This window comes from Nothobranchius furzeri, chromosome 15, assembly GCF_043380555.1.
Source record: "Nothobranchius furzeri strain GRZ-AD chromosome 15, NfurGRZ-RIMD1, whole genome shotgun sequence".
NCBI classification, from domain to species: Eukaryota; Metazoa; Chordata; class Actinopteri; order Cyprinodontiformes; family Nothobranchiidae; genus Nothobranchius; species Nothobranchius furzeri.
Genome location: NC_091755.1, coordinates 47055354 through 47068677, shown reverse-complemented (window position 1 = coordinate 47068677; position 13324 = coordinate 47055354). Strand labels below are relative to the sequence as shown.

At 46.6% G+C, this 13324-nt stretch overlaps 1 protein-coding gene across 1 annotated transcript; it reads right to left on the bottom strand.

Annotated features, from left to right (window-relative positions):
• Positions 1-2536: 2536 nt before the first annotated feature.
• On the bottom strand, positions 2537-12256 carry slc35a2 (solute carrier family 35 member 2). Its single transcript, XM_054746264.2, has 6 exons — positions 11988-12256; positions 10922-11104; positions 10695-10846; positions 10188-10310; positions 8780-9369; positions 2537-3070 (listed from the first exon to the last, which is right to left on the bottom strand). Exons 1-6 carry the CDS (start codon positions 12049-12051, stop codon positions 3043-3045), a joined length of 1140 nt encoding a protein of 379 aa, XP_054602239.2. The 5' UTR covers positions 12052-12256; the 3' UTR covers positions 2537-3042.
• Between the last annotated feature and the right edge of the window lie 1068 nt (positions 12257-13324).

Here is a 13324-nt window from a genome sequence, read left to right as displayed (position 1 = left end):
TGCCAAGTGTGCGTGTGTGTATGTGTGTGTGCGTGTGTGTGCGTGTGTGTATGTGTGTGTGCGCGTGTTTATGTGTGTGTGCGCGCGTGTGCGTGGGTGCATGTGAGTGTGTGGGTGCGTATGTGTGCGTGCGTGTATGTGTCACATAATGTGTGTGCGTGCGTGCGTGTGCGTGTGTGTGCGCGCGCGCGTCTGCAATACCATGTTGTTCTGTTCTGACTCAGATCAGAAGAGAAACTTTAAAGAACCACTGAGATAAGAACTAAAGGAACCAAACGGGAACAGACTAATGCCTGGTTCATGAACGCAGGTAAAACCAGAGGCAGTGGAAGGAGCCGACTACGTCCTGGCAGAGATTTGAACACAACTCCACGATATTTCCGCTAAGTCTGAGTGTTTATCAGCTCTGAATCTAAAAATACACTCTAACTGTGAATTCTGTTCACCTTCTTTGATCATCTGGAGGGAAAACAGTTCAACTCTACCTGAACTGGACTTTGTCGCCCCCTGGTGACTGATCACCAAACTACACCTTTGTTATGTTGTGAAAGTCTGAGGGTGAAGCATTTATGTCTGTGGGTGAAGGGACCAAAACATTTTGATCCTTGGATTCTTTCTCTCTGTCCACTCGTCCATGATGAGAATTAAAAAGAGAGATCACATCTCTCCTATCTTAGCTTCCATTGGCTGCCTGTTAAATTCAGATTTGATTTTAAGATCCTTCTTCTCACATATAAAGCTCTTAATAATCAAGCTCCATCGTACATCAGTGACCTGATTGTTCCATACGTTCCTAACCGAGCACTTCGCTGTCAGACTGCAGGTCTACTGGTGGTTCTCAGAATATCTAAATAAAGGGATGGGAGGCAGATCTTTTAGTTATCAGGCTCCTCTCTTGTAGAACCAGCTCCCAGCTTTAGTCCGTGAGGCAGACACCTTGTCTACTTTTAAGAATAGGCTTAAAACATTTTTATTTGATAGGGCCTATGGTTAAAATCTGATGTTAGCCCAGATCAGGACAAGCGGGGGAGTAGAGGGAGGTGGAGTGTACAGTCGGTAAAGACGACTCTCCCTTGCCCTGCCTCCAACATGCCTCCATCTAAAAGGCTAGGTTATCCAGAGTTATCTCTGTAGTTATGCTGCTATAGGCTTAAGGACACACTGACCACTTTCCACGCTCGACTACTTTCTTCTACAATTTACTCTAACTGCATTATTTCTTGCTATTGTAACCCTTATTTGTTGATAGGTGTCGGCTCTGGGGGGTACATGGAAGACGGGCTACAGTTGTGATGTATAATCCTCTTTATTACCGAACAGCAGGACAGAACCAAAAACTCCCACACCGCAGCTCGCCGCTGCTTTCTTCACTTCCTCCTCCCTCTCTCTCCGCCTGTCTTCTCCTCAACCACCAGCAGGTGGTGTAATCAGATCAGTCTCTTCTTTTAATACAGAGCTCAAATATACATAAACACAAAAATTACTGTACTGCCCAAAACAATGAAATGCCCAACACATTAATTATATAAACCTTAAATAATTACATTTTAATAATGACAAGTCATGCTTTTTAGTCCTAGTGTGTCCAGTGGGCCACGTTCTGCTGACCTTGGTCCACTGGCCCTATTTTTGAAACCTGTAGCGACCAGTCTGGGAGTCCGGCTTGACAGCGATCTGCTTCTGGAAAAGCAAATCAGTGCCGTCACCAAAGCCAGTTTTTATCAGTTAAGGAGGATCGCCAAGGTCAAGCGTCTGCTCTCAAGTCATGACTTGGAGACGGTGATTCACGCGTTTATTACATCACGCCTTGACTATTGCAACGCTCTGTACCTTGGTCTTCCTCAGCCTCACCTCTCCCGTCTTCAAATGGTGCAGAATGCAGCAGCACGCCTGTTGACGGGTTCGAGAAAGAGGGAGCACATCACCCCAAGTTTAGCTTGGCTGCACCGGCTGCCTGTGGATTTTAGGGTCCAGTACAAGGTTCTTTTACTGGCTTTTAAAGCCGTACACGGCCTTGCTCCGCAGTATCTGTGCGAACTTTTATGGGCCATTCCCATCTGTACCGGGTCGGCCCGGGCCGGGTAGCGTAGGTTGTTTACATATCTGGGAGGCCTGGTATTTTTCTGGGCCAACCAAGGCTCATTCTCAGCCCTCTTCTCGAGGGGGTCTGCTTCAGGCCGACCAGGGCCAACACACCCACTGCTGACAGCAGATTCACACCTTCCATTAGAGCAAGCCTCTGATTGGTGGGTAGAATCAGCCCACATGGGCTTAAGACAAGGATGTGTGGAATCAACCGGGCCAGGCTGGGGCCGACTGGAGCTACCCGGCCCGGGCCGACCCGGTACAGATGGGAATGGCCCACTAGTAATGAAGTCCCTGAGTTTAGCGGGACGCCTAACATGTCGGACACTTTGTGAAGTGACTGGTGCCGAACTGTGTGATGGTGTGCAGGGGAAACATCAGACTCGAGAAAGAGCGAGAATTTCCTTTAGTCCTTCACAATAAAAGCCCCAAACAAACACACTTGGACGCCTGAAGCTTATCAGGTTATTTATTAATACTGTTGAGTTTAATGTGAACAACGACAGGACAGCCTCTCGGTCCGTCTTCTCAGAGGGCTGCTTGGACCTGCAGGTTCTGGAAGGACCCAGAACCAGTCTGCGGCAGACTCGAAAGGCACGAATGAACATTTTTAACTAATCTGTGAATAAAACTTTGTAAACATGAGTGATCGTTCTTCAGTCTTTAAATAAAATCTGATACTTAAACATCTGAATTACTTCATAAATCTCTCATTAAAATGTGTTTTTATACATTTATTCATTCAAGCTCACAGCTGCTCACTGGCTCAGTCAGAACCAACGTGGGGGCAAAGGAGTGTAAAAATGTGGAGCGTTAACTTGTGTTAGTGCTTCATCACAAACGAAGAACCAATCAGACGTAGTCTTCAGTCAGAGTTGCAGGAGGTAGAGGAGGGAAGCTGTTTGGCATCTTATTGTGAAAGGTTTGGACCTCAGCAGGAAGTGGAAGTTCTCCATCTCAGGATCCCTTTTCTTTACCTGCACACCTGCAGAACAGACGGGGGGGGGGGGGGGGGGGGGGGGGGGGGGAGATAAGTTCTAATGTTTTCCAAACAGGAAGTTCTCTATTCAAATAAATGAAGCAGCTCAAGGAATAATAATGAAGGAAAACATCTTATTTTAACATCTTTACTGGAACAGATTTTCTGATTCTTTAGTGTTTGATCATTTAGTCCAGGGCTTCTCAACCCTGGTCCCCCCACCCCCACCTTGTATGCTCTGTAAATAGGTCATGTGACAAGTATCTGCTGCCCTGGACCAGGATCCAGGAACCAAAGATTCAAGTAGAACCAAACAGACCAGCTGTTAATGAAACCTTCATCACCATCACCTCTACCATCTTCATCATCATCGTCTAATGACCCAGATTCCTTAAAGAGCAAGTCACCCCCAAATCAACTTATTTTTCTGATAAACTGTATAAATGTGTGTCTACTCGTGCTGCAGACACGTGTCGTCAATAGTTTTGTACTTTAGTGCATTTTAGTTAAAATTTTATTTTCTGCCTAAAACTGTCAGTGTTGTGCCGTCGTCAGGTAAAAACTCTGCACTGCATTTGAATTTAAATCTGCCATCGCTATTGGCTAAGAGGTACCCTAGAACGTTAGTTGGTACATTATGATGTCACAATGTCGTTGTGAGCCTGTGTGTGTGTATTTGTTAGTGGCTCCGCCCCCTCGGTCTGCTAGGCAACAGCATTTGTTGCATTTTTCAAACAGGAAGTGGGAGTGGAGTAGGAATCTGGTAGGGGGTGACTTGCTCTTTAACTTCTCAGTTTAACGAGCACTGCCTCTCCATTCTGGACAACATCTGTCCTGTCAGAACCAGATCAGTTCCTGCAGTGAACCCTACTCCCTGGTTTAATGACAGCCTTCGCAGCCTGAAGCGCCAATGCAGAAAAATTGAGCGTTTGTGGAAGAAAACCCATCTCCACGTCCATCTGCTGCACCTAAAGGATCTTCTGACATCCTTTAACTCTGCAGTCAGAGACACCAGGGTTTCCTATTTCTCCAACCTGGTGTCCCAGAGCAAAGGGAACCCCAAGGTGCTGTTTAACACCATCAGCAGCATCGTCTCTCCTGCCTCTCCTACAGCCTCCATCCACTCTGTTACAGACTGTGAGAACTTTCTGTCTTTCTTTGTGGACAAAGTCAATAAGGTTAGATCTAGCATCTCTCCTTCAGCCTTATCGCCGCCTCTCCCGACTCCAACCAGGTCCATCATCCTAGATAGCTTTGCTCCTGTTTCTTTGCCTGAGTTAACCAAACTAGTTAACTCTATGAAGACCTCTGCATGCCCCCTCCACATCTTACCCTCATCTTTGTTCAAAAGTGCTTTTCAGTCCATTGGTCCCAGCGTGCTCTCTATAATTAATCCTTCTCTGGTCTCTGGTCAGGTCCCTGCTTACTTTAAGAACGCTGTAATCCACCCGCTTCATAAAAACCAGAGTCTCGACCCCTCTCTCCATAGCAGCTTCAGACCCATCTCTAAACTTCCGTTCATCTCCAAGATCTTGGAAAAGGTTGTGGCTAAACAACTCACAGCTGCTCTTGATGAACATAACATCTATGATAGCTTCCAGTCAGGTTTTCGTAGAGCTCATTCTACTGAAACCGCTCTTCTTAGGGTCTCTAATGACCTTCTGACCCACAGTGATGCAGGGGACTGTTCTGTTCTGGTCCTGCTGGACCTGACTGCAGCCTTTGACACTGTTGACCATCACCTGCTACTGGAGAGACTCAGAGACTGGGTAGGCCTTTCAGGATCTGCTCTGGAGTGGTTCTCCTCTTATCTCTCTGAGCGCTCCTTTTCTGTGGCCGTCTCCAAGTTTCGGTCCTCCACCACCTCTCTTACCCATGGTGTCCCACAAGGTTCTGTGCTGGGGCCTCTGCTCTTCCTCCTCTATCTGCTTCCTCTTCAGCACATCCTGAGCTCCTTCAAAGGAATCTCCTACCATCTTTATGCAGATGACATCCAACTGTACATCTCCTTGAAGCCCCATGAGATGTCTAAGCTGCAGCTGTTACACACCTGCTTAGACTCTATCAAAACCTGGATGGTGGGAGCTTTCTTCAGCTGAATGAAGATAAGACTGAGATCCTCATCTGTGCCCCAGACAAGCTGGTTCCCAAAGTCAGAGACTCTCTTGGTCAGCTTGCTTCTCACACCAAACCCTCTGTCAGGAATCTTGGCGTGACCTTTGAGCCAGCTCTCACCCTGGATTCTCATGTCAGTTCTCTTGTTCGCTCTTCCTTCTTCCATCTCAGGAACGTTGCTAAGCTGAGTCCCATTCTGTCCCGCTCTGAACTTGAGACAGTTCTCCACACCTTCATCTCCTCACGCTTAGACTACTGTAACTCTCTTTTCACGTGTCTGAGCAGAACCTCCCTGAACCGTCTACAGGTGGTTCAGAACGCCTGTGCTCGGCTTCTGACCAAGTCCTCCAAACACACCCACCTCACCCCGCTTCTCCTCCAGCTTCACTGGCTGCCAGTCAACTTCAGGGTTCATTTCAAGATCCTGGTTCTGGTCTATAGGGCCTTACATGGACAAGCACCATCTTACACTGGTGATCTTCTTAGTCCCTACACCCCCAGCAGGTCCCTGAGGTCCAGTGACCAAAGCCTACTGGTTGTGTAGCACCAGGCTAAAGGTCAAAGGTGACAGATCGTCTGCTGCTGTGGCCCCCCAGACTCTGGACCTCTCTCCCCCTGAGCCTGAGATCAGTGGTCTCCTTCAAACTCACCTGTTCAGGCTTTGGTGGGACTCCATCACCTCCCTCGCCTTTCCCAGGATCCACTGATTTCCCTTTTTTCTGATCATTTTCTCTCCCTTTTCTTACATTTTTTAATCACAGATTTTATTTTTTTAATTTATTTTTGAATAATTTTAAAGAAAAATTTATATTCTACACTTTTTTTAAGTGCCTCATGATTTTTGTCATGAGATGCTAAAGAAAAGATCATTTTCTTTCTTTCATCACCATCATCCTCAGCACCACCACCTCTACCATCTCCATCTTTAACCTCATTCTCTCCATTCTCCTGACTTCCTGTAGAGGTCATGACCTCCACCACCCTGCAGTCCTGGTTCCTGTTCATCTGTGTCCTCTTTAGTGTTTACACTGAACCACCTGAGCCAGACTGGGTCTACCGGTCCGCTGGTACCAGGCACATGCAGCCTGGTTCGTTTCTGTGTGGCCTGAACTGCTTGGAAGCTCTGGACTGGATCAAGGATTCTGGACCAGATCAGGAACTTCAGATGTTTTTCAGCCAGATTGGCCTTGAAATTAAAGATTTCCTAATGGTCAAAACATAAAAAACCCCTCAATGTTTAGCATTGAAATAAACAAAGTTTAGCTGGTCATTTTATTTTTGTTTTCTTTTAAAAATTCACACGGAGCAAATCGAGCTCAAAGCGGCCAAAGCAAACGAGCTTATTTTTATTTGTAGTTTATTTAAACTTGGTTCGTTCTTTTGGGGTAAATTATCATTTCATTAAGGTTCGATTAAATAAAAATGTTCAAAAAAATTTATTCTGAACTTTATTTAGCAGATTTTTAAAAACACAAAAATAAAACTCCTGAAACTGAAGTAAAGACAAACTCCAGAGTTGAGTTCATGTGAGATTTTATAAAACTTTGACAAAAGTATTTACAAACTCCTCCACACAAGAACCAGAACCAGCAGCAGGAGGCGCTCCCGGACGTCAGCCGAGACTAGAACGGATTTGGGAATTCTTCAGACGGATCCGAGGATCCCCCACCCCCACCCCCATCCCAAATAACCCAAAGTGCCAAAACTCAGAAACTCAGAAAGTTTCTAAACTTTAAATATAAAAAAGAAACAAATCAGAAAATACGAACAACCTTTTTAAACAACTTTTCATTTCTTCGGTTTCACAAGATTTTATAAATTCTTTAACAAAAAACTTCTGCGCCACAAACATTAAATATCAGATCAATCAGGAGAATCTCAAAATAAACATTTTTACATTCATGTTTTTATTCAACATTAAATTTAATGGATATAAAAGTTTATATAGAAAAAGATTATTTCGTGTAGCCACTGAAGACGTTTTTAAGCTGCGAGATTCTGTTTAGAAAAGTTCGCTATAACGGACGTGACCAGATTAGCCAACTCAGGAGGAAATTATAAACGCCATTTTTAATCTGAACGGAAAAATAAAGTCATCGCCTTGAAGTAAAAAAAAAAATGATTTTTTTCTACAAATATTTCTAAATTATTTTTCATCTTAAATTAAAAAAAAACTAAATTGAACATAAAAATTTTATAGGTTTCCACTTCATGTTCCAGAACCATCAGAACCGGTTGAAACCAGATTAAAGCGGACTAAACTCACCGAAACGAACACGGTGAGTTCTGATCCAACGGCTCGGTTCTGACTTAACCACAAATGTTTGCAGCTGACACCTGAAGCTTCCTGCTGATCCTCCTCAGAATCAGAACCAGAACCAGCAGAACAGCGCCCACATTCAGACATTAATAATCAACTCCAGAGTTCAAACAGAACCAGCAGCTTCTGATGAGCGGAAAATAAAAAGGTTTTCACATGAGGAGGAGAACCCATCTGACCCGAGACCAGCCCAGGGTTCTGCTCCACTAGGGAAGGATTCAAACCATCAACCTGCTCTATGATTTTTCTATCAGATGGACATTTTTGTCAGTCTCAAGAACCCTAAAACCACCAGTTTAGGCTTCTGGTTCAGACACCAATAACCAGAACTGACGGTTTTAGGATCAGATTATCTGTCATTGATTGGTCAGGTCTCAGGTCCAAATAGGTTCAGGTTTCTACCGGAGACAACGAACCCAAAAGATCCGCCCAAAGAGAGACAGCAGACACACCAAGACGCAGACGTCACCCAGATACGAAAACATCCATGAGAATGCCACGCCTCCATGTGGGTGGAGCCTCCATAAGGATAGAGTCCCCATAAGGGAGGAGCCTTCTTAAAGGCGGGGCCTCCATAAAGGAGGAGCCTTCTTAAGGGCGGAGCCTCCATAAGGGAGGAGCCTTTTTAAGGGCGGAGCCTCCATAAGGGAGGAGCCTTCTTAAGGGTGGAGCCTTCTTAAGGGAGGAGCCTCCATAAGGGAGGAGCCTCCATAAGGGAGGAGCCTTCTTATAAGCGGAGCCTCCATAAGTGAGGAGCCTTCTTAAAGGCGGGGCCTCCATAAGGGAGGAGCTTTCTTAGGGGCGGAGCCCCCTTCAGGATAAGTTTGGCAACAACAGAAATTAACAAAAAGTTCATGAATTAATTAAAGGAGGTTTAATGGATGAGAGAGTGAATCAGCTGACCCGGGGTCAGACTGACTGCGACCTGACACCGCCCTCTGGCTCGTGTACAGATGAGAAAAGGCACCAGGCAGACGCCGTCCCACAACTGGTGAAGCAATCGTCAGCGATCACAGGAGGAGCCAGAGTCCGTCTGAGCCGCCGCTTCTTTCATTCAGTTAGTGAAAATTTTGAGGCAGAGGAAGCAAGAGGAGGAGCCTCCTCCCTTCTCCTCCTCGTCCAGGAGTTAGTCTGAACCACCAGCTATGAGGACAGGTTAGTGCTCAGCAGGGAGGAGGAAGGAAACCCACAGAAGACCAGTGATTGGTTAGCTGGAGCAGAAAGCAAGTGAGCACCAGGTGGCGCCAGAGAGAAACACAAATCACTTCACCAGGACTGACTTTGGCAGAAACGCCTCCATCTCGCCGCCCCCTTCCGTCTTTGGTGGCGACGGAGATGCCGAGGAAGATGAGGAGAGGCCATGACCCAGAGAGCCGCCAGGCGCTTTGGGGAGGCTGTACATGTAGACGGCGCCGATCACAAGCCCCGCCCCCGCTGTGAAGAGCAAGTCCACGTGGAAGCCAAACAGGTAGATGGACGTCACCGTGGAGACGATGATGGAGAAGGAGGTGGCGAAACCTTTCAGGATGTTGTCGGCGTACTTTACCACCACGGCCACCAGCAGCCCGCCGAAGGCCTGGTTGAAGATGACGCACCACACCATGTTGGTGTAGCCAAACAGGAAACCACGCTTAGCAATGGCGGCGCCGTCGTTCCACCACATTCCCAGCAGGCCGAGCGCCGTGCCAAAAATCCCCAGCTGAACGTTCCTCATCCATACGGAGGCGGAGCTTCCCTTCAGGATCTTTTCAAAGTAAACGCCGGCGAATCCCGATGAGAGACAGCTGACCACCACGGCGACTAAACCCACGGTGTAGTTCTGGTTGGAGGCATTCGCCACCGACGCCTCCTTGTTCCCCTCCTGCTGCACCTGCAGAGACATGATCGTTCTGTTAGTTCTACTGGACCCGTCCTTCGGGTCGGTCCGCGTTTACGGAAGTTCAGGTTGTTCCTGCTGCAGAGTGGCTGAGAGTTTTTTCATCAGGTTGATCTTGAACACAAAACTGGTTTGATTTTCAAGGACATGAAGCAACCGCACGAAGCCGGAGAGACGACTCGTTTCTTTTGTTGACACGGAGGAGCGGCCAAACCCTTTTATGGAAGGCCCTCCCACCCCACCTGTTTAACCTGAACTTCCTGTTTAACCTCCTTACACCGAGGCTTTCCTGAAACTTGATGCTTGCAGCAGTTTCTGCAGGATCAACTGGACCAACCCGCAGGACAAGCATCTGGGAACTCCGGAGAACAGGACAAAGCCCTCAATCACACGCAGACACGGAACCGGGTTACACGTGTCACATGACAGGATATGAGGAGTAACGGGCCAGGACATGGTCCTGACGGGTCTCTGAGGCTTGGAAACTCTTCTGAGACATTCCAGAACCTCCCTCAGGAAACCCTGTGGCCTTGCATGCTTGCTTAGTATGAGGATTGCTGTAAAGACTCCGACACGAGTCAGTGACTCGATGCAACCCGCTGGGTTCCTTATGTAGGAAACTGGCTTAATGACCTGACCTGTATTGGGATGTTTACTGTGTGAAGGTCCTTGAGACGACTCTTGTCCTGATTTGGTGCTTTATAAATAAACTTGAATTGAACTGATGAACCGGGTCGGACCGGATCAACTCAAAAATCCTTCAGTTTTTAACTCGAACCACGAACAGGTGACCTGCGGTGGGCGGGGCTTACCTGGACTATGGCAACACCAGCGAACAGCAGCAGCAGCGAGACCCACTGGACTCTGGACAAGGACTTCCTGAGCATCAGGACGCTGAAGAGTGCTGTGGTGAGGATCTTCAGCTGGTAGGTCACCTGAGGGGGGAGGAGTCTGTTACAGGTGCAAGTCCAAAGTCACACAATCAGAGCCGCTGGCCCCACCCAACAGACCCAAAACTGAAATTACATTTTTTTTAATTCAATCTTTTAATGATTCAGTTTTTTCGCTCAATAAAATTCTCAAAATGTAATTCTTGAATTTACTCGTGTATCGTAAATAAGTAAATAATTAAATAATTCACTTTTTAATCTTCAGATTTGATCTGTTTTAGTGGAGTTACTCAGAGGAAATCATCCTAAGAAGGTTCTGGTTTGGGTCAGAACCAAACATTAACCCTCATCGTTTCCATTCAGCTCCAAACAGAAACAATTTAGTCGCAACACAGCCCGACACGTCGGACTCGAGCCAGGGTTCCGCACCTGGAAGGTGGCGGCCGGCAGGTTGGAGATGGCGACGTACTGCAGGTTGTTCTGCAGCGTGTAGATGAGCGACGGAACCGCCAGCTTCAGCGTGTCTTTGTACTGAAGAACCACAGAGTCGAGCAGGAAGCCCGCCGTCTCCTTCAGGTTGACTGCAGACACAAACACCCAGAGTCAGCATGGGGATGAAGGACCAGCATCGTCCCCAGCAGGATGAAGGAACTCACATCTCTTCTGTAGTAGGATGATGAGCAGACACGTCAAAACCTTCAGAATCTCGGCCATCACCACGGCTGATGTGGTGAAGAAGCGGTCGCCTGGCAACGTGCGGACGTATCGGATGCTGAGGATGAGCGATGCGTTCTGGACCACAAGCACGGCCAGACTGATGTACTTTAGCTTCCTGTTGGCTGCAGAAACCAAACACACACGGATCAGTACTAGAACGTGCGCGTGCGCGCGCACACACACACACACACACACACACACACACACAGAAAACAGCGGGTTTTTTGTTTCCTTCCATCTACCTCCTGATAGCAGCAGAACTGCTAGTCTTGTTCTGATCAGATTATCTGGAGTCACGATGACCCGGGTCACAGATCTGCAGCCTGAGTGTGTGAGGGAGTGTGAGAATCCATCACCCGGATCAGAGCCGACCCAGCAGAACCAACAAAACCCGACCATGAACAATTATCTACTTATCACAGAAAACATAATTTATTACTAAACATGGTGACACGTAACCATGGTGACTAATAATCTCAGAACTCACAACAAGCGTGTGTGTGTGTGTGTGTGTGTCCTGCCCCCTACACACCTGAAGCTCCACGTCACCAGCCACTCACACCTGCTCATTCTACCTTAAACCAGGTGTACGAGCTCCACCCGTTCCGCTGCAGCCTCCACACACTCGGATAGAACTCTAACCAGCAGCGGTGGGTCGATTAGCCGCAGATAACCGGAGTTACCTGTCGGGTTAACCCTCCATTAGCTCCTGGTTCTGCTTCACAACCAAACTCCGCTTTCACGGCTTTAAATCCTGGTTTCGGAGCTTCCGAATATACTTAAACGTCTAGATATTTATGAGCTTCTGGTTTTATTGGAGAGCTCACAAGTTAATTAACTTTTCGGCTAACTTTTACCCGTATTTAGCTCCTTTAACTGTCCGCAGGAGGGCAAGATTGGCAGCTAGTTAGCCGCTTCGTCTCACCGGCAGCCTAGCTTAAATGTTGCTCCATGGGGCTGAAATAAACGGACTCTAATTTCCTGTAAAACACTGAATTATCTCACCTTCACTCTGGGTCCGGCTCGTCGCTATTTCTCCCCCTGTCTTGGTGTGGCTCTCCGCGGCCATGCTGCCCTGTCTGCCTCCGTCCGGACCGAGCCTTCACCCCGCTGCCCGAGCACCGAACGCTCCGTTGGACCCCCCAGCTACAACCCGCTAAAGGTCCAATCCAGTGGGGCTCCCGCCCTGATGTTTGGTGGGAAGCGGGACAAGACGGCGGATCCGTGGTACTGAACTGACCGGAGCTGGGGAGCAAACGGAACCATCACCAGGAGATCCGTGCTGAGGTGTCTAGGAAGTAAAGACAACTACAAAGATCCACAAGAGGACAGGAGGTCAACTCTGATTGAAATCTGAGTCTGACTCCAGCTTTATTTATACACCTAACACGACAGCACAACAAGCGTCAAACAAGATACAATATAATAAAACGCAGCAAAATAAACATATTAAAGTCATTCGGATTAAGTTTTAAAAAGTGATGTTTAAATTTAGGCATGAATTAATATTTAAATTATTTTAGTAAATCAGAAAGATCCCTAAGATGGTTTGTGTAAAGTCTTCTTCCTTAAAACGAGTCTGAGATTTTATCCCGTTGTTTGGAGCAACTGTTTTTCTGCACATAACTTCCTTCAAGTATAATAAATCACTCTGATTCTGATTCTTAATCTTCATATTGTGTTGACAAAAAAAAACATCAGTGTGAGACCTCTAAATTACAAACAAACGCTCTCTTGTTCTCCTCCTGGTCGGAGGAGCAGAAAGCTCCTATTGGCTGTAAGGAAGTACCACGTGACATTCTCCAGGCACCTTTGTGCCACCTGCCGGTCAATTGTGTGAACAACAGATGAATAAAAAAGCTGGTCGGTTAAAATCAGCCAATGAAGCTAAAAACGAACAAAAATCATGAATGAAAGAACAAAGAAACACGTTCAAATGCAATGAAAACAAAGTTAAAATTTAACTTATTTTCTTTTCTCAAGTACACATTTATTTAATTTGATAAATATATTTGTACTAAACGTGGATTATTTCGTTTTTACGGTTAACCGTGAAGCAGCCGGGTGTCAGAATGAGTTCTTTGTTGAATATAACGCATGGAAAAAATAAAAATAAAACGCAGAAGGAACCTGCTGACATAGAGGAAAGAAGTAACTAATGAAAATTACATCTAGGTGTAAAAATATAGAAATTGAACGATGAATGACCTGCACTTATATAGCGTCTTTCAAGGTTAGATGACTCCAAAGCGCTTTACACTACAGAGTATCATTCATTCATTCACACACTGATGGTGATGAGCTACATCCTAACCACAGCTGTCCTGCGGCTCATTGACAGG

Excerpts from the sequence above, each read along its gene's own strand:
- slc35a2 (XM_054746264.2), bottom strand. The coding sequence starts at position 12,051 with ATGGCCGCGGAGAGCCACACCAAGACAGGGGGAGAAATAGCGACGAGC. Across the intron at positions 9,370-10,187 it reads CTGGTGTTGCCATAGTCCAG|GTGCAGCAGGAGGGGAACAA; the intron begins GTAAGCCCCGCC and ends ATGTCTCTGCAG. Across the intron at positions 3,071-8,779 it reads ATGGAGGCGTTTCTGCCAAA|GTGTGCAGGTAAAGAAAAGG; the intron begins GTCAGTCCTGGT and ends TCTGTTCTGCAG.